General features: G+C 39.6%; 1 protein-coding gene across 2 annotated transcripts in view; it reads right to left on the reverse strand.

Annotated features, from left to right (window-relative positions):
- Positions 1-23,220, reverse strand: part of DISC1 (DISC1 scaffold protein) — a 193,955-nt gene that overhangs the window by 121,631 nt on the left and 49,104 nt on the right. For both annotated transcript variants that reach the window (XR_007202537.1, XM_048298528.1), the window contains exons 4-6: positions 15,941-16,091; positions 12,515-12,644; positions 8,003-8,238 (exon numbers count right to left, since the gene is read on the reverse strand). Coding sequence is in view for 1 of the 2 variants with exons in the window: in XM_048298528.1 (XP_048154485.1) it covers positions 8,003-8,238; positions 12,515-12,644; positions 15,941-16,091 (517 nt within the window). In the remaining variant the exon portion in view is untranslated. The remainder of the gene's footprint in view (positions 1-8,002; positions 8,239-12,514; positions 12,645-15,940; positions 16,092-23,220) is intronic.

Consider the following 23,220-nt stretch of genomic DNA (forward strand, 5'->3'; position numbering starts at 1 on the left):
CTGCTGTCTCTGATCCCTGCCTGAAGACACTGAAAGACAAGTAAAAAGTCATTTAACAGCAAGCATTCTCCTTTACATTACTGTCACCTATGAAATTATTATAGATCTTGTAATTTCAGTCCCAATCTCCACACCACAATACAGTGCTTAAACAAAAAGCACTTTAATTTCTTTAGAACTAAGCACAAGTCAACAATTTAAAATTACCCATATTTGAATTTCTAATTCAAGAACAGCCTAGAAGCCCATGCTCAGATTGTATGCAGAAAGCATGATGGGCTGAACCCTCAATTCATATGACTATGTATTCCCTCCTGGATAAAATCAGCAAATTTAAATAGTTTACAGTTTGAATTTGGCCCAGAGTAATGAGACTGCCTGCAAAGGATAACCTCATTCTCACGATCACAGCCTGCAGAGAGCATGGCTTTTACAACTTTATGCCTTCTAACATGATCCTTCCTCCGATTCTGAAGTCACAAGCTGTACTGTCTTAGAAAATGAAAATATATAAACCAAGCCCTATACTTGTAGCCTTGCTTTTAGCAGCAAACAGAAGCTGACCTTCAAGAAAAGCTTTTGTCCAGTCCCTTGCAAAAAAAATCAGAAGTGCTACTTGGGGAACATTTGGTGTAAATGTCTGCTACAGTCTACATCAAGGCAAAAATCCACCAAAAATCTTCAGTGTATGGACTTCACTGTGCCTTTAGGGAAGAAATCCACAATATAAAATCAAATCAATCAATAACTTCCTTGTATTTTTATAGTTCCCTCAATGGGTATATCTCAGAAAGCTTTGAAAACAAATCAGAAAAAAAAGCTTTGAACAAAACTATACTTAACAAGAGGCATCTTTAAGTTAGACATGTACAACTAGGACTAAAGAAAAAAAAAAAAAAAGAGAGAAAACATACTTGTTACCAAAGTTTTCTTGAGGAAAACCAACAGATTATTATTTACAGATACCATGGGCAGATTTTTACCAGGACAAGACCTACAGGATGTTGCTGGTCCTACACTTCTGCTCAATCAAGGACATTCAGGGCTAGAATGCATTAAATGCACTAAGGTAAACCAACATTTTTTGTTTACTTTTGAAACTCTCTACTACAAAGTTTGATTCTATTTAATCAAGAAAGATATGGGATAACAAGATTTTCACTCTCTGTGATCCTTTCATAAGCCTGTCTGGGCTATACATCTGAGTATCACCATACCGAGAAAGCAATTTTTCGGCCAAGCACATAAGTTCCTTTTCATCTTTGTGCAACGATCTACGGGACTTAAAACAACGATATTTTCACAGCAGCATAACTTTGTAATGGGAAGTAAAATCACCCCTTAAACCTAAGTCAGGGTTTTCCAAATAAACTCTGATTTTTCCTTGGATAATGCACCCCACAGAAAACTTCTATATGATGAGAGAGCTAGTTAAAAAATTACAAAAATACAAATTTTTGCTCAGCTGGTGTAGTGAAAATCCAATTTCTCTATCTAACCCTGACAGTGCTCTTGAGGCAAGGACTTTGACATTAAATAGAAGGAGAGAAAAGTTGTGTTTAACTCATAATGAAAATGAAATTTCTGGCAGCTGCAAGGACTAGTCACCTGAATTAGAAGTAAAATGCAAAGTTCCACCTTGGAAAACTTCCAACCTCAAAAATTAATCTGATCTCAGACAACAACTATCAAGAGATGTACTTTAAGCTACAGGCGCATTGCACCTTCTGCACATTTCAATCTACAAAGTTCTCGAAGGAATTTGAATGAGAACCCAAAATTATGCACCTACCTCTGAGCGATCTGAGAGCTGGTTTTGCTCCAGCAATTTGCTCTTCTCCAAGCTATCATTTGCAGAGCAGTATTTCTTCACTGCTGCTGTATGTCAAGGATTGCTTCAATACATGTGCTTCCCCACTCAGAATTTATCAGGAGTCAGAACTGGAAATACACCTTCCCAATGTTTGTATAACCTCAGCTTACCCATAGGGTTTCCCACTGACTCACAGGTTGCTCAGTGACTGTACTTGTCTTTGTTGAGTCTCAAAGAGTTACACTTACATGAAGTGTACTTTAAAAACTCATCATCCTGCCCAGCTCAGCATACACAAAAACTCTTAAACTGAGTCAACTCTTATTTGCTGCAGTGCTGCCAGACACTAGCCCCAGTCAGCAGACTTGAAGAAAAATCATAGCATTGGATGACACTTCACAATTTTTTATAAGAATGATCAATAAACTGTTATTTTAATGCCAGCAATACAAGGACACAGGCAGAATCTCAGTATGGTTTTGGGGTTTTTTTACATAAAATCACTCTAACAGAAACAATCAGTTCACAGACACCTGAAGATGTTGCTGCCATCTTTAATCATCACAACAAGCTCAGTTTTCATTGCCATGTATTGAGAAATCTTCTGGTCCTATAAATCACCATTCAGACAGCCAAACCAGCTGGCTGTTTCAACCAACCAAACCATTCATATGGTGCTGGATTTCCCAACACTCTTCTGCCAGCTGATGCTGCAGGGCAGTTGAAGCAGTTGTTGCTTCAGCTGCTATGGGGAAGAGGAGCATCAGACTGAGAACAAAGGGACAATCAAACAGCTATCTGCAGGAGCAGTCCATCACATCCTAACTAATATATTCCCCAGATTTTCTGACGTATCAATAGATCCCCATTCTTCTGCTACATTTGTCTGGAGTGCACAAAAACTAGAGCTTGCCCACAGCAGCTGCAACTATTCTCCTAAGAACAACATCCATTTACTTCACTGATGGAAAGGGTCTGTCCCTGGGTATTGTTGCTAGCTGTTTCTCTTCATTATATACAAACGAATTCAGTAGCACACATTGATTGAGACAGCTGGTTATTTTTCCCTAAAGAGAAGTAAATCTCATTGTGTACATACCCAGAGGAATCAGCACATATGTGGCCTGGGTTTTATAGGCTCCTATGTCCCACTGGATGCTGTTAAAGCAAGCAGGGGAAACCAGATGCACAGCATGGAAAACCAGATTCCTCATTACACCATATACGTGGGTACTCAAGCAAGTGCTACTTACCCTTCTGCTGTGACTTTTTCCTTCTATACTGCTGCTTGAGAGGACAAAAAGCTGCCTTTAAGATTGCTCAAAAATAATTCGGGTTGACAGCAATGGCTCTGTCCTCCAAGTTGGAAGACTGGCTCTTTCCTTTCTCTGCTCTGTTTTTAACCCTGCCCCATTCTTCCCAAGAAAGGCCAGTGCCTACAGTGTGGGAATAGACTCTGCAGAAGCCCTTTTTACTCCCTCCAGCGGGATCAGAGACATTATGAACTTCTGAGTCACGTTTGCACCTTCACAGGAAACAAATTCACTTCGTGTGCCAAAGCACAGACATTTTATGGAATGCCAGGCTTTCAATACATAGTTACTCCTATAGTTGCTGCCACAAGTGAGAAGAAAGGAAACAAAGCCACTTGCCCATTAACTCTACCCTTCAATCCTAGGCAGAGGACAAAGGAATGAAATTAATCCTAGGCAGACAAAATGGAGAGGAAAACACCTATCTATCTACAAGAAAGATGAGCCTCCTAATCAGTCAGCTCACATAAGATGAGGCACATCTCTTCTTTCACCTATGACTTGTCAGAGCCTCTCACAAAAGACTGCAGCCAAGTGCTTTGAGAAAGCTGAGATGATGGCCTCAAAGACAAACTGAGGTGTGGGACTAGCTGAAAATGACACAGACCTATTATCAAGGCTCAAGCTGGATTAAGACATTTGATAAGACATTAGGAATTTCCCTTCAAAATCCCAAATGAACTCCAGGCATCACAAAAGCAGAGTGAACTGGATGAATAAATCATCAAGTCCAGTTCCTTGCACCACTGGCCGCCCTCTAATAACTAATACATGTAACAGAGAATTTACTTATCTTATGATGATCCCACAAACCCACTGTAGAATAAACCCCAACTAGTTAAAAATTGTTCCATGTGAGGAAGAGGTGGAGCATTCAAATACTTTGAAACGTGTATATTTGAATTTCTCTCAACCAGCAATCGGTGCCCAGACAATAGTCCAGATGGAACTGTGCAATTTCTTTTAAGAATGATACACTGTAAGGACACATGCATCTGCAGATATGGATAAAACAAAGAAACTGCTAAATGGAACTAAATATGAACTGACATATAACAGATTTCCCCAGTTTTTATTGTGAAATGGAAACAAATAAAGGAAACAACAGCTATTGAAGTGAATAGGTCAAGTAATTAAAATGGTCTTATTTTTTAATTAGAAAACTCAACTTACACTAGTTAAAATCCATGTATTTCTGAAATGGTGTCCACTTCAGTAGCGAATATGAAAATTAAATATTTTGATACCTTTTGCAATCTCCAGAAGAAAGTACTTCTTGCTGAAACACCCAGACCCACTTTCCTCTGATTTCAGTGCGTTGCCTTCAGTCAAAACACTAGTATGTATCACAGTGCACACAACACCAGCTGCTCCCACCTTTTACACACATCTCCACGCAACCCCACACAAGGGAACTGAGCTTTTGCCCTGCAACTTCCCCGTTTTAAAGTAACGATTACACCCTTTAGCTTACCAAAACCAATTAAGCCTGTCTGGATGAGCAAAACATCCACATTCTGCAGTCTCAACTTCAGTGAGAATTCCCTGTCAAAACATATTTCTTCACCCATTAACCAGCAGGTTTTAACCGTGTCTTCCAACAGTCATCGCGTAAGGTCCATGGGTAATGTGCCTAACATTTCTCAATTCTTCAAACTCAAAGCATGCTTTAGTTATTGACAAAGGCTTTTTGTATTTAAAATGTTCACCACATACCAAAGGCAAACAGGACAAAACAAAGAACAACAAAGAAAAAATAACACCTGACAAGAAAAATAAGCTTAGAACCAATGCTCATTGCAGTGTTACATTTTACTTGCTCTCTTCCTCCTACACACTTCTACTTGGGCAAGTATTCTTTGTTTAATATGTTCTCTCATGTTCCTGGAAGTTTGCTTCAATATATTGAATGAGTTTTATTTTATAGTGAACTGCAAGCCACCAAACACAATTCATTACAGCACAGATTGTCTTAAGAGATGCTTCACAGTAGCCTTGCCTGTGTTACTCCAGTGCTGAATGCAATTCATGTAGTCAACAAATAATTAAGCAAAAGCACATTATAGCAGTAGTTTACTGACAAGCACAATGTTGTTAGAATAAATACAGAGTATCTTGCAGCCCAGCAGGGAGGAGCTTGTAATTTACTGCCCATGGATCCTGAATTTGCTACACAAGCACTGATCTCTAGCATATGTGCATGAGTAATAGCTTTATTTCTCACACAGATACCTCTAAATTTGGAAAATTTTTTTTTGCCCCTCTACAATTATTCATAAAATAAAATACACATTTCCAGGAAAATCTCCTTCAGATTAACTATGCCAAGACTTTGGAATTTAAGACTAATATGCTGAACTAACATCAACCAAGTATTTAAACCTGTTACCTAATAAACAATACTTCTTCCACAAGAAGTACCAATTTAGAATAAGCCAATGCAAGTTGCAACCATGGAAATTCTGGTGAAACGAAGGAAAAAGAGTTCACAGCAAGGGTGGTGAAATGCAGGATGCCTAGCAAGGCTGCAAAATCTCCACCCTTGAAGATATACAAAACTCAGAGAGATGGGGCCCCGAGCGACCTGATCTCATTTGGAAATTGTAGCCTCGCTTTGAGCAGAAGTTTAAACAAGATTATTGTTTAATTGCATAACAATCTAAGGGATGCCCATAGGCACACAGGAATTATACCCACACCAAGTGTCTTATGTGCATGCTGCTTTTTCATCTTACGGAAGGAGAACAGAACACACCTGGATTCAGACATAAAATCTCTGTACCTGGGGTACGATAGACTGCACAGCTTGAAAAAGAAGCCACCCATCACTCAAGCTCACAGTTAATCTGAAAGAACTCTCACTGTTAAATAACAGCATTTATGTGTCCTGCATTAGCTGAGATGGAGTTAACTTTCCCCACAGCAGCCCCACAGTGCTGTGCTTTGCATTAGTGGCTGGAAAGGTGTTGATAACACACCAGTGTGCGCTGGCACAGCATCAGTACCCTCTCTCCAACATTTCACCCTCCCACACCAGCAGTAGGATCGGGGTAGGCAAAATCTTGGGAAGGGACATACCCAGGACATCTGACTCACACTGACCAAAGGGATATTCCACACTATAAGATGTCAGGGATGTCTGCTGAGATAAAAGTTAACAAAAGGAGGAGGAAGAGGGGCATTCATTATTTAAAGTGTTTGCCATCCAGAGCAACCACTACATGTTCTGAAGCCCTGCTTCCTGGGAAGTGTTTGGACAACACCTAATGATGGACAGTAGAGAATAAAACCTTTGTTTGCATGCATGCAACATTTTGCTTTCACTTTAGTAAACTGCCTTTTCTCAACCTATGGATTGTTTTCCATCTTATTTTCTCTCCCCAGGCCAGCTGAGAAGAGGGAATGATAGAGTGGCTTGGTGGGCACCTGGTGTGCAGCCAAGGTCAACCCACCAGAGTCCCAATAGCAGAACTCCAGCCATGGTAATGAGAGCAGAAGCACCTGACCACCAGTGACAACGAAGTCAATCAACAAAAAATCCCACAAAAGTTTCATTCATTGCATCTTTTAAAAACAAACAGAAATGAAAGAAATTATTTTAAAATTCTCATTCCAGTTATGAACCCACTTTGAATAATGAATGCCTGTTTTCTCTCAAGTGATTGTGCTATTCATGGTGCTAGTAAGCAAACAACTCAGAGCAAATTCCTCCTGAACCCATACTATTTAACCCACTTTTAAATAATTTCCCAATGAGGTAAATGCAACCCAAATATTACAGCAGCAATGAGAGAAAAAAAATAAATCTGAATATTCTTTCATAAGCAAATCCAAAACTAAGAAAACTAAAATCACTTTCTCAGACAGACTGCTTGAGGTCTTCTATTCCTCAATCTCAGAAACACAGGTATACAATACTATTAAAACCAGCTAAACTTAATGCAAGAAACTATTTCCCATAACCTTATTTAAAATTTTACACAAATGTCAAAAGAGAGTAAGTGCTCTACAAAATGTTCTGCTGACTCAAAAAAAAAAATCTGTAAAATTAGCACACATGAGCAGCAATTTCTCATGAATGCTAATACAGCCAAACTAAATCCAATAAACATGATGGGAGAAAAAAAATTGCAAGCAACATAGTTATTGCTTATCTGGAAGAAAAGTAAGTTAGGATAAACAGGAATTTTATTTTCTTTTGGTGACACTGCAGCAGTACCACTCTCAAAGTCCCATCACCAACATCCAGTACAGTTTCAGTACTTCAATTGCTTTTTTAAATAAAGATGAGGTTATTTCCAAAAGACTGCCAAGAGTAGCTACTTTTCCATTTAAAGGATCCATAATCCTGTACATTTAACTGTGAGTGTCCTGAAATTATTTATGCTGCACTCTCTTCCTCACTGCCTTGCATCCACTGTCTGAGTCTAGCACTCCTCACCACACCGGACTTTATTCTAATTACAAGTTCATGGAAGCAAGAAGCATCTCTAATACTTATTTGAATGGTGCCTAGTACACCCTTTCAGGCTGTGAGAAATTTAATTACTCCATTACCAAACTGGGGAAAAAATTCCACCAGTTAACAAGAAACAGTGTAAGCTGATGATAGGAATTACCAGTTGATGGATACATATGCTATCTGTAGGTGGGTCTTCATCATAAGAGAACATTAAGTGCAAGACATTCAAATAACTACAAACTATTCTGAGGACGAACATCAATATTAGAACTCCAACATCACTTCTTAGAAAGTTTCAAAGTATCCAAATCCAGATAATTAGCTGGCACAACAATGAAGAGAACAACTGACAGCCAATTCAGCAGTTCATACAGGAAGATACAAGAGTCTACATCTAAATTGAAATTTAAATACCTCTTTATTGCTCCTGGAAGATCTAAACTGAATGGAATTCGATAGGAGGATGCTAAAGTGTCATCCACAGCCTTGCTTATTTCCTGCAGCTCTCTTAAAGAAACGCAGCCAAGTAAAGCAGCCAGTTCACAGTCCTGTGACTGAATAAGCCTATCTTGTTCTTCAATTTCTCTTCTTAGTTGTTGATCTTTTCCTTCTAATATGGCCAGTCTTGTTCGGAGATCTTCAATTTCTTTCTGCATAGAACAAAAACCAAAGTTTACTATGAACCCTATAAAAGAAATCCATTTGCCCATAAGACAAAAAAGTACAAGTGTCAAAATTAGCATGTATTAAATTTGTCCAATTTAGCAAACATTAAATGAGACATCCTCTTGCTGAGACACAAAAATTCTCATGTGGGTTGTACTCAGAAACTCTAGTGCTTCCAATAGTCTGAAACTCACCACCTCCATTTCAATACCACACTTCAGGTTCCTCTTCCAACACCTACTGTCAGCCATCTTTTACTTTTAAAATAAATATTTACCAAGTTCACATGTTAAAAACTTCCACCAAAAAACCAAATGTCAGATCACCCATGGCAACAGAATCTTTTCTATAGGCTGGCAGCTGAAGTGATCAAACATCTATCCTGCAGAATACCCCTGCAATGGTTTGTCTAATGGCTCCAATCTGACATGACTATCTAACCAGCCCCTCTGATAATTAACAGTTCATTTTAACTAAAAGCTCAAAATCCTTCTCTTTACTTAAAATGGGCAGAACTTCAACCTCAGTTGCACTCATTTTTCTAGAAGTTCAAACTGAGTGCATCATGATATTGATGTTTCTTATAAGAGCAAAATATAATTTTCGGAATCATAGAATTGTGGAACCATTAATGCTGGAAAAGAGCTCCAAAATCGTTGTGTCCAACCCTTGGCCAAACAGCACCTTGTCAAATAAACCACAGCACTAAATGCCATGTCAAGTCATTTCTTGACCATTTCTGGGGATGGTGACTCTACCACCTCCCTGGGCAGCCTGCTCCAAAGCCTGACCACCCTTACAGTGAAGAAATTCTTCCTCATGTCCAGTCTTAGTCTCTCCTGGTACAGCTTGAGGCCATTTCCTCTTGTCCTGTCACTTGTTACCTGGGAGAACAGACCAACCTGGCTACATCCTCCTTTCAGGTAGAGAGTGATAAGGTCCCCTCTGAGCCTCCTTTTCTCCAGCCTAAACACTCCCAGCTCCCTCAGCTGCTCCTCATCAGACTTGTGCTCCAGACCCTTCACAAGCTTCACTGCCCTTTTCTGGATATGCTCCAGCACTTCAATGTCTTTCTTGCAGTGAGAAGCCCAAAAATAAAAAAAAGCTTCACCAATTTGTACATCATCCTTGCACAGGTTTTTCCTTGAAAACCCAACATATAGCTTGCAAGGAAGGAGCACTTCTTGAAGAGATCTGGGTAGCTGAGTTAAAGTTGTCATTGAATTGAACGCCATACTGGAGAATTTGATTCTATTCCTACATTTCTTGCTGTCTCTGTGAAACTTTGCAAGCCACTTAAACTATTATCTTCCCACATGGCCAAAGACTGTATGTTCATCATTTCTATACAACCTGCAAGAGGTCTCTGACATGCTATCTATAGGCTCTCAATAGAAATCAAAGCTCAATTCCATGCTCTGATCACATTCAGTCCAACTAAAAATAAAAAACAAAAAGCCAGAAACCCAAAACTAAATCTTTAGTAAGTAAAACTAGGCATTACAAAACTGATGTTAGAAACAACCATATGGCTTTTTATGGCAATTCACATCTCCATTCTCCATCTGAGCAAATGGCAATAACACCCAAAATGGTGTTACAGAGATAAAATTAAGTGGGTTTGAATCACTAAGATGCAATGTTGATTAATACTGCAAAAAGAGCCCACTCGCTAATTAATAAATTTGTATTCAAAAGGTTTGAGTGGTACACAGTAGAAGGGGTCAAATACTGAGTAAGGAAGAAAAAAAACCAGTATTCTGAATATCTGAAGTGACACTTCATCTATGTATGAGGTAGCAATCTAGGGGGGAAAAAAACCCCACGTACTTCAATATTACAGGCTCTCCTAAAACATACATACTATGCACAGATAACAGACTTTGGCATTTCTTTGCTTTTTTACAGCTTCACTTTATAACCTTAGCATTAAAATAATGTTTTCAATGCAATTTCCATGAAGTTTAGCTCACTAATGCTCATTTTGTTAACAAATGTACTTTCAGGTTTGCTGCACTGTAACCAGCTTCCCAAGTATCACTTAAAACAAGAAGAAATGGTCCTTGCATGTTCAAAGGTTGACTAGCTCCAAAATTTCAACTTATAATAGCCCTGCACACCACCAGGTTCACCAATTATTTTCCTCCTCCTTTGGTCTTAGATACAGGAACAAGAGAATGGTGTGGCCCACGTTTCAACCCACAGAGGCATTTGTCCAGGACAGAAAGGTCAGCAGACCAAAAACATGAGTTTTGCTCCTTCCAGTCTCAAATTAGGCTTTTAGTGTGCACAAAGGACAATTCTGTCTCTGTGCTAGTGGCTTGGGAATACTGCCAAAATCTTAATAGGCCCTACTTAATACAGAGACCTCCATATTCTGTGAAAACATAGTAATTGCAATCACTGCAATAAGCAACATACATGGGAACAGAAAGGAAGATGAAGGGAATCTGGTTTTACAATCACACTTTTAGTACTGAAATGTACAACATAAATAGATACCAGAAGTACACAATCTGCATTCACAGAAAGAAAGCTGCTCTGCTCAGGAATAGTTCACAGGCATTCTTGGGAGCATGGAAATTTTAATCAGTAAATTGGAATTCTCCTGCATTCTTTTCCAGAAATGCAAAGAAGCCTTTAGCATGCTCTTGGTCAGCCTCCAGGGACAGATAAAAAGGGCTTGAAGTCTCGGCATGGAGCAGCAGATGATATTCATCTCAATAAACATAAGCTGGAGTTTTACTTTGCAGATTTAAGTTTAAACTGAGATTTCCAACACGACAGCTAATCAGTACTGACTGTAAACTTCCAGCTTCACTTATGGACTGATGGTCTCAATGAAGTAGAGATTGTGGTAGAAACGGTAATACGTAAATTATAGATATGGCCACAGGTTTTCAAATCCCTGAAGACAAGTGCAGAACCAACAGAAGAGAAGGCAAAAGAAAAAGTAAAGAAGAGTGGGGCTGAGGAAAATTAAAAAAAAAAAAGATTATACTTCTGATCATGCAAGATTTTGGGCAGGAGCAATCTTTAGTGGATGCTGGGTGCAACCAATCACCACAGATCAGCCTTCCCCAGAACCTTGAATTCCTAGTAATTTTGATAAAATGCTAATAAATAGCATGCCTGCACAATGGTGTGGTTAATTTTTCCCTACTATAACTACAGAAGAACAAAGATTCAGCTTGAGCAAGTGTAAAAATTAGCTGTTGAGGAGTCTTAAGTACAGCAGTTTTCAGTTCAAAATCTTGAGGTGGCTCTTGGATGTCTAGATTAAAATAGTTTTCTGCACACTGAATGCTGAACTACACTTTGTCTCCTCTTACATGTTGATGAAATAAACCTGAAGAATACAAAGGTGATGAATAGGATAAAAAAGACATTTCTTCATCTAAGTACAATTTTGCAATGACCACATAAGATGTTTTTTTCTATTTCTTTGTAAGTTTTTAATATATACAAATTTATGTGTGTACACATGCAGAGATTACTACACTAATGGATGCACCAAAGGGGAAAAAAAAAAAATCACAAAAAATTATTTCAAGACCACAAAAAAAAAAAGGAAAACTAAGTCTACTAGGTCTCTAAGGCACCACATCGCTGAGTGTGATAACCAAGGTTTAAAAGACACATAACGAGACAAGACATTGAGACTTTTGAAGGACAGAGAAAAGAAAGAGCTAAATTTTGCTTAAAAGGCTTGCAGACTTAAAATTGGACAAATGCCATCTTGAAACATTCCACTTGCCAAACTATCACATTGTGACATCACGTGTCAGTATAAAGCTATTGTTAGCAAATGCTGGCTGCTTCGTGATGATTCCTTCATCCTTATGAAAAGCATCAACCATTTTTCAGGAATAAAAGCTGTTAATCATGTATTTATAATAAATTCTAACCAGAAACAGATGAAAAATTTTTGTCTTAAAATAAAAACTTCTGAAGATCAGTGTAGTATTAAAACATCAAATTATAACAAAGAGCACGCTTAAAAAGATGATGAGGAAAGTTAAAACACGCACACAAGCCACCAAACCTTCCAGCTCTGCATCTCTGTAATGAGATTAACACAACTCCTGTGGCTGCCATCTCCAATCATCACTTAGATTATTGACTGGACTCCAGCCAAGGCTCTAATTACTACACAGAAGCAAAGTCGCTATTACAATAAATTTATTTAATTCTGTGTGACAGCTTACAAGGCTTTCCCCACAGCACTGGTTCTTATACACCACTTCCCAGTTCTGTTACCTGTAACCGTTTCTTTTCTTGAAAAAGCTGGTTTCGTTTCATGGCCGAAACCTGCATCCTCTCCTGGTAAGTTGATCTCAAAAGTCTATGCTCTTTTTCATGACAGAGACCATTTTCTTCATGTCTAACCCTTTGAAAAAAACATGACAAAAGCTAAAAATTAGAGGTTTTCATGAGTTTCAGTGTCTCAAGGATTAAACAGATCAGAATGCTACATGTTACCTTTAAAGTCATAACACTCCAGCACCAGAACGATTACATTTCAAACAGATACAGTTAGAGAACAAGAGATTTTTTTTCCTTGGCATATCTTCCTTTATTATCTCAAACATTTACACTGTTTTTACAACACGATGAAGAAAGAAAATGGAAAGCTTGTATAGCTTCAGGCTTCCCCCAGCTTTATCATATTTCAGAAATTTATCCATCACTGCCTTGAAAGAGACAAAACTAAGGCATGTAGTTTCTATCAATACAGAGAAAAATCTCTTAGACAGAAGTTTAGAAACTTGCCAAAGCCATTTTTGCAGCTTCTGTCAGCTTTTGGAGACTACATTAGAGATCATCTGGAGTGTTTGCTCCACAATGCCAAATTTTACTTCTCTCTTGCACAGCGAGTTCTTTCAAAATCACAGTCAGTGGGCTTCCTCCCAGTCATCTGTACAACCCTCAGTTGTAAATCTTTCCATGACTGGACTCCAAGGTAATCAGCACATTATGTTAAGTATCAATTCCATAATCAGCCTCTCGAAATGCACCTGCAAACAATGCAAATCCATTTTGCCTTCCATGTTCCCCCATAAGGGCACGTGCGCTTGCTAGGGCAATTGCATTTCTGCGTTCATCTCTAGGGACAAGTGCATGCACCTCCACAAAAGGAGTACAGATTCATTTCAGTATCTTGTTTAAAAAATACTGTGTCTCAGAGTGGTTTTGAGGCATAATTTCCCACTGTGGTCTTGCAAAGCAAATACATCCATGCCACATACAAAACATGCATTGTAAGTCTGGTTTAAGCATGATTAATCACACAATTATGATCTCCATGCACAGGTGTTTAACAAGCATGTTGAACCAGAGATTTTCATCTATTCTGCAGGACCATCAAAAGACAAACACTTTACTCCCTTCTCTGTGGGCTGCAGAATTTACTGAAAAAGCAAAATAAAGCCTCGGCACTAACATAGGTATCATTAAGCAAGATAGACATAATGACAAGTGTAACTGCATTTCTGTATTAACAGCATGCATCAAAGAGACATCCCTATTATGATGTGCTAGGCCATCACTGTGCCTTACAATCATTGCAGGTGCCTGTGGCTCCAACCAACCACACTTCCCAGCAGCTCTGATGCCACCTTCTTCAAGGTGGAGCTGCATCATTCCTAGAGAAGTATGTAATAAACTTCCAAGTGGCTGATCAAAATTTAGAAAAAAATTCGATTATAAACATAATTTATTTTCAGAACCTTCTTGGAAATTCAATGTGTACTGTCTATTTGGGGCTGGTGGAAGAAAAACAAGATCTCTCTAATCTCACCAAACCTGACTGATTACACAACCACAGCATTTGTTGTTCCTAAGCTAAACATAACCAAATTGGGCTCCCACCACATGCCCCCAATATCCTGTGTCAACATCAAATGCATTCACTTAGAAACTCATCTCATAATTTAATCAAGTAAAATAAAACTGTGGCATGAATTTCAGCTTCATCTCTTAAGCTGCCATACACACTTTTCATTTCAGAATATTGCAAAAAGATGAGATTGACTTAACTACAGTAAAATTGCAATGATCTGGTCTTCTGATGCTAGTCTGATCATCTTTTTAATTTTCCAGGTAAAAAAGAAGTCTTCTTGGGTATATTTTTTTTTGTTCCAATTCAAAATGAAAACAAAAACTGAAGCCTACAAGTTTTCCTTGGAGAAGCAGTTATGTTTTCCACCGTACTATCTAAAAATACTGTTGGAACAGAAAGAACTTAAACTCCTGTACAGAAGACAAAAGGTACTCTTGCTGTATCAACGAGTCAGACCACAGACAAAGCAGTGTAAAAGGCTACAAGAATCAAGCAAGCAAAATAAAAGGGTGTCACAACAACAGTATTCAAACTTAAGCTCAAAGAAAGGAGTGTGCACAAGACAAAAAAGAGAAGAGGCTATCCATCTGACCCTGAAGAATGGCACTGCTCCGACCTGTGCAAAGAGAAGAGTTACAGATCTAATCATCCAAAGAACAGGAACACTTTCATAAATATGTTATAGCATCTATTTTATATATAAAAGTATTATATATACATTATATAGGATAAAAAAAAGCAAACTGTATCTGAGGGATGCTTTAGTGACTCAGTTTCTATGATAAAGAAGAAACACTACCTCTAATGCCAAAATCATTATTACAAATTAATGCATAGAGCAAACACATCTTAATGACGAAATAGAGAATGGCGTATCCTAATCTTTAAGGGATAGTTAAATAGCCTCTTAGAGCTTCAGAACATAGAAGAAAACAGCTCTGAAGGAGTGCAGTTTGTTTTAAACCTCACTTATTACTAGATGCTATAAATAGAGGCTAAAAATACCTTCAAATTTTCCAATTTCACCCAAAAAAAATCATTATCTGTACTTATTCTATCTAATTTTCATGTCTATCAAAAATTACACCCAAATGTATTGACTAGCACACTGCAGCCTTTATATGAACAAGCTGCCAGAAAACAAAAGGCTTCTCTTCTTTCATTTGTGCTGTTGCATTTGAGAATAGCTTTCAATACCTAAAAAGTATTCTCTTCTAACAGTAACTAGGAGCATGGATGAAGACAGACCAAGAAACAGAAACAATTTCTTTTTCCTAAGGTAAGTACCCCTCTTGGGCCATCCAACACATCTTGCATTCCCCCCATCTTTGAAGCCATCCCTTCAAGACAAGGTTTAGAATTTATTTTTGTGGCTTTGTACAGTGCTGAGCTCAATATTGCTGCTGTATAAAAAGCAGCACACAAAAGGAAGCTCCCAAAGATCTATTCATATCAAAAAATAATCTGGTTTTTACTTTCTATTTAAATATCCTTTCATTGCCTGAAAGGGAGCATCAGAATTAACTCCACAGGGAAGCGTTGCTCAAGCTGCGTTGCTGTTGTATGCTCAAGCTGCCGTGTCAAGGATTCAATCCCATTCCCACTCAACATCAATGAGAAACATTCTATTTAATTCACCAGTTCATCATGATCAATGTTTTTCAGGGGAATTCTGAAAGAATTGTAGAAATAAAAAAAGGGGGGCACGGTGGGACTTTCACAGACAAGCTCTGATACGTTAGGCGGTCATTAAAACCCTTGATCAAAATTACTCATAATTTGTATTCCTCATTTTGAGAAAAAGAGAAGCATCATTTTACACAATCATGAATCAACAAACTTACCGATGATCAGCAGCCCAGCGCAATGTTGCCTGAACTTGGGTCATGAACCTATCCAAAAAACTGCTGACTGATGGCTGCCTTGAAGGAAGCTGAAATTTTAAAGAATTTTTCTCCTTCTCCAGTTCTTCCAGTTTCCGTCTAAATTTATCAGCTAGAAATTAAATTTAGAAAAAAAAAAAAAAAGTTAAAAACTGACAAAAGTGTCCTGTTTTACCTGGGAGAAAAACAAAGTCTCTCAACAAAAAGTAAAATCTACCTCTCTGAGGGTTCTTCTTCCTCTTTTCATAAAATATATCAATCTGTTCTGCTCAAGGGCAAATTAACAAGACTAGAATGTAAAACATCAAATAACCAAGATGCCAAGCCACTTTTTTCTACAACAAGGACAAAACTGCAGGCTTCCCAGCACTTTTTTCATTTCATAGGGCTCCAAAGAATTGGCTCAAAGTTATCACCCATGCTCTTCCTAGAGTAATGGCTGAGAATTAAATTCTAGGAGAAGTGCTACTCTTGGCTGCTTCAGCTTGTCTTAAAACTTAGATAGCAGTTACACATTTAAATTTTGACTTTATAAAAAAATTGTACTGTTATTAGAACTGAAGAATCACACACAACATAGCAGTATACTTCAGCAGAAAATGCACGTGCAATTATAGCAATTAAACAATTATCACATTCCAGGCTCTCCTGAATCATGCTCAGTTTATTATCCAAAACAAAAAAGATTTACCTTCAACTTCAAATAAAAATAACAGTAGTCCCCAAGAGATTGCTTTGATTCTACCATAACCCTACATGTTTCTTAGACTAACCACTTCTCTATGTAAGTTACTTATTTGTTTTCTGTCCCTGTGTAGAAAACAAAGGAATATCATTCCAACTACTAATTATTAAGTCCAGTACGTGTATCTTCTATTGTGCCACTATACCAGCAAAATCACATACATGACAGATAACAAGCCTGCCAGTCCAAGGCAGAACACCTTTGACAATACATTAGTCAAATTAGAGAGTTTTGAGTTAAACCACAAATGGAAAACCTTTACAGTTCAGTCCTTTGCTCGTGACCTCACTGCCTACAATTTTGTGCGATTAGCGATCCTTTCCACATTTTCAATACATTACTATCAGAATAGCATCCATCTGTGCATGCTTTTTATTGCTAATTTCCTTTCTTTATCCTCTGAGGGGATTTAAGAAGGTAAGTTGCTTACATTTGCTGGTTTAGCAAAATGATGCATTTTTACAATAATCTATCATTAGTATTGATCTCCATTCTGCTTCTGTGCCAACAGTGTAGAATAAAGACAGAGACCTTACTAATAAGACTAGATCTTTTCCCTGTCCCAGCACACTGTTCCAGGGTAAACTCACTATGGTGTTATCATCTGGCTGCAAAATGTCAGAAAGCCCTTGCTGAAATGAGCACCCTACCCCACACATACCCACGTGCATACCAATGTCCTGCAAAGCAGTGGAGGTGAACCACATCTGTGACGCATTTCTCGGGGGCCACAGCTAAGTTGATTCACCCTATCCCTATCACCCCACTGAAACTGAAATTTGAGCTGAGATTCCCAACCAGAAAAACACATCAGCACTTGCATGCTAATATGCCACTCGGCATTGCAAACTCAGCCATCAAAAATACCACTGTTACAAACAGAATAGTAAGGGTTGAAAGGGTTGGATTGTGACCAGTGACCACTGAACACCAAACCACATGGAAACACTTCTTTTTACTCACAATCCTTCACCACTGGGCTTGCTGGGAGTTGTGGCAACCCTCTACAGCCATGTAACAATGTCATCATTGTTCTTTGACATAATTATGCTTAACTGTATTTGTGTGTCCAGTTGTTTAATCGTTCTACTCCTACTCCTCCTGGCCCTAAAAACATGCTATTTTGGGAAGGAAAACAGATGAGGGGATCCACATGCCAATTCCTTCTCTCTCTCTCATTAAGTCTTGGCTGCATCCTGCTTTATATATTCCAATCTGCACAGTATTCAATTAGTTTTTACTAACAGACGTTTCTAAATAATTTGTTCCACTGGCATCTAATACTGTCCCTGCTCAACTCTGTGGGGTCCCGTGTGCACCCACAGAAGCACGGGCGGGTTCAGTGATACAGTCGGTAACAAAGAGTCGAGAAGGGTACCTGCGTGCATTCCCTGGCTTCTACACTGCCTAAGGGAGCAGAGACAAATACAAACATGATTCCAAAGCTCACAGTTTTATCCAGGGGCACGGAAAAGGCGGGACTAGGGAACGGGGACCAATGGGGAAGCTCTGGGGGAGTGACAAGGGGTAGAGGCTGACAGCCAACTGGAGAAGCCAAACTGGGATAGACTAACATAACAGAACAAGCATCCTGGGAGAAGCCTTTCTGGTCACCCTAACCTAAACCTTCTTGTGGTACTAGGGACTTGTCTTACTGAAAACTCTCTGTCCCTTATAATGTATGTTCACCAGCCACCATAGGCATCTTATAAGTAATATGGCTGGTCATATCCACTTACTTCTCTGCACTAAATGATTTTTTATCCATTTATCTTTTCAGAATCACAGTTACAGGTCACATCTTAAGAGACTCCAGCACCACTGAGCTGAACACTGCAGCACTCAGCTTCTAGAATCCTCTCCTGGAAAGGGGACCTCTGCCATTTGACCTGGCTGATATCTTCAGTGTATGGAGAGACCCAAGAACCTCAGTGCTAGCTGAGCAGGGAACCATGCAAATAAGGCTCATCTCAATCCAGCTTTCAGTGCTGCAGCTCAAGAGAAATCTGGATCAAGCACAAGTAATGGAAATGATGAGAAGTCTAGCCAACAGGATGTGAAAGAAGGCAATAAGCAGGGTTCCTCAGACTAGCAGAGATAAAGACTGAGGTAGCTTCTAGTACTACTACAAGCCAGCAGGCTGCAAAGAAAGCAGTAATAAAATGTTCCCTTAGAACTTGAGTCCTCAGTAACAAACCTGAGTTGCAGCAAACAATATGAGAAAAAAACATTAGATATAGTGAATCACTAAATCTAACTGCCAGGGTTAGACAGGAACTCTCCACCAGTGTTGGTTTTCAGGTCAGACAGACATCTCTCAGGAATAGCTCTGGCAGAGTTTTAAGGTTGAGGCCAGAAAAACCGAATGTATTCTTTTGTTTTAACAAGGAACAGTGCCAGATTCTGCACCTGGGATGGGGCAACCCTGGATGTACGGACAGACTGGGGTATGAGATGCTGGAAAGCAGTGCTGTAGAAATGGGCCCGGGGGTCCTGGTCGATGGCAAGTGGAACATGAGCCAGCAGTGCCCTGGCAGCCAGGGGGGCCAACCCTGTCCTGGGGGGCATCAGCCACAGCATCACCAGCTGGGCAAGGGAGGGGATTGTCCCGCTCTGCTCTGCACTGGGGCAGCCTCACCTCGAGTGCTGGGGGCAGTTTTGGGCAAAACAATATAAGAAAGATATTAAACTGTTAGAGAATGTCCAAAGGAGGGCACTGAAGACGGTGAAGGCCCTTGAGGGGAAGCCGTATGAGGAGCAGCTGAGGTCACTTGGTCTGTTCAGCCTGGAGGAGACTGAGGGGAGGCCTCACTGCAGTTACAGCTTCCTCGTGAGGGGAAGAGGAGGGGCAGGCACTGATCTCTTCTCTGGGGTGACCAGTGACAGGATCCGAGGGAATGGCCTGAAGCTGTGTCAGGGAAGGTTTAGGTAGGATATTAGGAAAAGGTTCTTCACAGAGAGGGTGGCTGGGCACTGAAATGGGCTCCCCAAGGAAGCTATCATGGCACTAATTCTGAGAGAGTTCAAGAAGTGTTTGGACAATGCTCTCAGGCACCTCATGTGATTCTTTGGGCTGTCCTGTGCAGGGCCAGGAGGTGGACTTTGGTGATCCTTTATTCCAACTCAGAATATTCTGTGTGAGATTCTGCGTGATCTCTTCCACCATATTTTCTAGGATTTTTCAGCCAAGAAGCAGACACAGAAGGCCTTTGCTATTACTAAGTCATCAGACTCACAAACACAACTTTCTTTTACTTTCATTTTAGTCTTTTAAGCATGTTATTCCAACACAGAAAAGACATTCACAGAATCCAAGAACTCACTGATAGACTGGGACACCAAGAGAAACCACGTGCACTCAGATATCTCCATCACAAAGAAAGGCTTAATACTTTCTCTCTCCCATACTTCATTTCAAAATAAGTTACTTAATGCACAGCTTACATGCCAAAAGCAACCCCCCCCCATTTAATGAAGTTCTTAAATGACCAAACTTTCATGTAATCAATACATACTGTTTTACAGAAGCATTTAAAATTAGGCCTAATTTTCTTTATCAGCCTTTTATTTCACTGTATTCTGGTGCCAGTTTGCTGCCTTGCAGAGTCCTACAGATACCCTAGACAAAGCTCCTACTTCAGACCAAACAGTAAAAGTTAACTCTTAAATTACCCTTCATTGCAATCCATTACTGTGCAATCCACTACTGCCTGTGTACTTAAGACATCCCACTCACTTTAAAGCCAACCCAGAGTACAGGCCTGGAAGATGCTGACTAACTGCTGTTCTCAATTAAACAAGCAGCAATCAGAAAACAGTAGTGTCTCCAAAGATCATGCTTTGTGATAGCTTTGTGAAAAGGAAGCAATTTCCATAATTTCTAATTGACCATGTGAGAACATCTGGCTACCTCTCTACTTTTTACGTACTCTAAACATTGGTTTTATTCCTCCGAAGAAAAGGTTCACTTTATCAGAACTACTTATCATTATTTAAAAAACATTTATGAAAATCATTTCAGTAAGGAGAGAACCTCATTTGCTATGTACTGCATATATTTATGTTTATTTATGTCTGTGCTAATAAGTGGGAATATAATCAATCACACTATTCTACAAATTGCTGGACATTAAAAAAGTGTTTCTTCAACTAGTTCAAGGTCTAGGGAAGGTCATTTGATCTTGCTCCACAGTTCAGTAAAACAACATCTTCCCTTTCGCCCTTGCGTCCCCCCAAAATCTGAAGGCCCTAAAAGAGGATTTGTGTAGGATTTATAAGCATAAATCACACACTGCAGCTCTAAAGTAATTTTTCTTGCCTGCTAGATACTTCCAGAGACACGTAATCTCCCCACCATTTGCCTTTTTAAAAACTTTAAGGGTCCAAGATGACTGAAGTGTCTTGTATGCTCAGCACCAAACACAGTTATGAAGATCTGAACCAGGTTCAGATCCAAAGACCACTCTAGCAGCCTGTATCCAAAACCACACAGAGTAACAGGACTTTAGAGAGGAGATTAAGAACCAGGGTGCAAAGTGCCCCCTCTTTCTGTTCCTGAATCTCTAATGTCTGTCAGCTAAAAGACTTCCTGTGCAAGATACTACTCTTAGATCTCTTCGCTTCTTTAAGTGAGGGAAAAAGTAAAACCACCAACTGGTGGACATCTATCCACCAGAAACTTCTCTCTTCTCAGGCTATCCATGCTTTTGGTCTCTAAAACACACTATAACAGAGAATATAAAAATTGAATCATGAATTATTTAAACACATACCCCATTTGGTAACTTGATGAGTCTAATGTGGAGCTTGAATATGTGACTGAAACACATCTAGAGAGCAGACTAGTAAGCAAGGTGTCTACAGCCCAGTTACTAGCATTGGCCTCCTGCAAAGTAACTTGCAGGAGAAAATGTAGATCAATTAATATCCAAATATGACACATAAAGACATATACTGTGATAGGACCTGAAGGCATTACAAGCACCTGGAATACCTATCTGCTCTTAATTTAAGGATAAAATAATTAACCATTTAACATATAGACAGTCAAAAATAAACACACTTGATATGTATAAAATGGAACTTCAGATTACTCTTGGATAGTTGAACAGCTAGCCCTCACCATGTGGTGTCTGGTCATCGGTATAGAGCAAAACCTTTTCTACCTTCCATTCAGCCCTGCACATGGAAAACCAAAATAAAGCCACTGCAGAGTCAAACTGCACACCTGGGCAAGGCTGACTCCAAGACATCATGGGGCTGGGGACAGACACCACAGAAGCAACAGGAGTAGCGGAGTTATGCCTACCCTACTGACTGTGTGGACTAAAGGGAGAACATCTGCAGAGCAAAACAGTTCAGTATTGAGGCCCCAGCTTCTGCATTTCAGAAGGTCCTACTTCAAACTAGGTTTAGTGTAATGCCATGGATCAAAGGACAGATAGTTGAGCCTCTTGGGTACCTCTACAGCACATCTTCAGACTTTGTCTCACCTGAAAGAAAACCAACCCATTGTTCTACAAGATTGCTCCACAGTGCAAAGCAAAGCATAGTACATGGGACAGGTGGGACAAGTGGGAGATTCCTTTCAAAGGCTCACGCACCTAACTTGAACTGAAATTTTATTTGGGCCAGGGCCCATTAAACCCAGCAGTCAGTGGAAAAAGCAGCTCCTGGGAAGGCCAGTAAGCAGAGGCTAAAGCTTTCCAGACAAGGCTGTAACACTCTGTGTACCACAGCCAAACATTCATGTTCAGCTCATAAAAAGGCAGAGCAAAACACAAATGTAATTATCCCACTTAACCACCACTTAACTTTTTCCATCCCAGTATAAAAGGCAACCTTGTGAAATTTCACACTCCAGCTCTGCTCCTGAACTATCAAGACTATCTTTAGGAACAGTGGAACAAACCAAACTCCTGGCTGCTGAACACCCTTTGGAGTCAGAAGCTACTACCACAAAATTCACCCTAAATCAGGAGGGCCAAAATCTACAGGAGCTATAACTCCATAATTCCTTGTTTTGTGTGTATTCCTCAGTTATTTGTCACTCTTAGTACAGATGACAAACCCTTCTAATTCCTGCTGAGATGCTCGACTGATGGTTGTCCCCAGTTCTGGTGCTATTTAAAGTTAAAAGACTAGCAACCAGAAGAGTACAAGAGAATAAGTCTCCTACATTCCCTGACAGACTCAAGGCACCAGAGTAACTGAAACACCCAGCAATGACCTGATGTGGCATTTGATGCCACAAGCTCCCCCTGCTGCAGTCAGCATCAGCTGTCCATCCTCTAATTCCTTCTCCTTTCCTAACAATGAGCACCACTATACAAAAACCAGGGTGGTGGAGGAAAGGGAAGGAAACCTGGTACTCAAAATAGTCCCTTCACGAGAAGCAATGGAGAACACTGTCTACAAGATATTTTAAGACGGAAGACAGCTCAAGCCTGCTCTCTGCCTCCCAGCAAGCTCTGCATTTTCCACCCATCAGTTCATA

This window comes from Corvus hawaiiensis, chromosome 3 (assembly GCF_020740725.1).
Source record: "Corvus hawaiiensis isolate bCorHaw1 chromosome 3, bCorHaw1.pri.cur, whole genome shotgun sequence".
Lineage (NCBI taxonomy): Eukaryota > Metazoa > Chordata > Aves > Passeriformes > Corvidae > Corvus > Corvus hawaiiensis.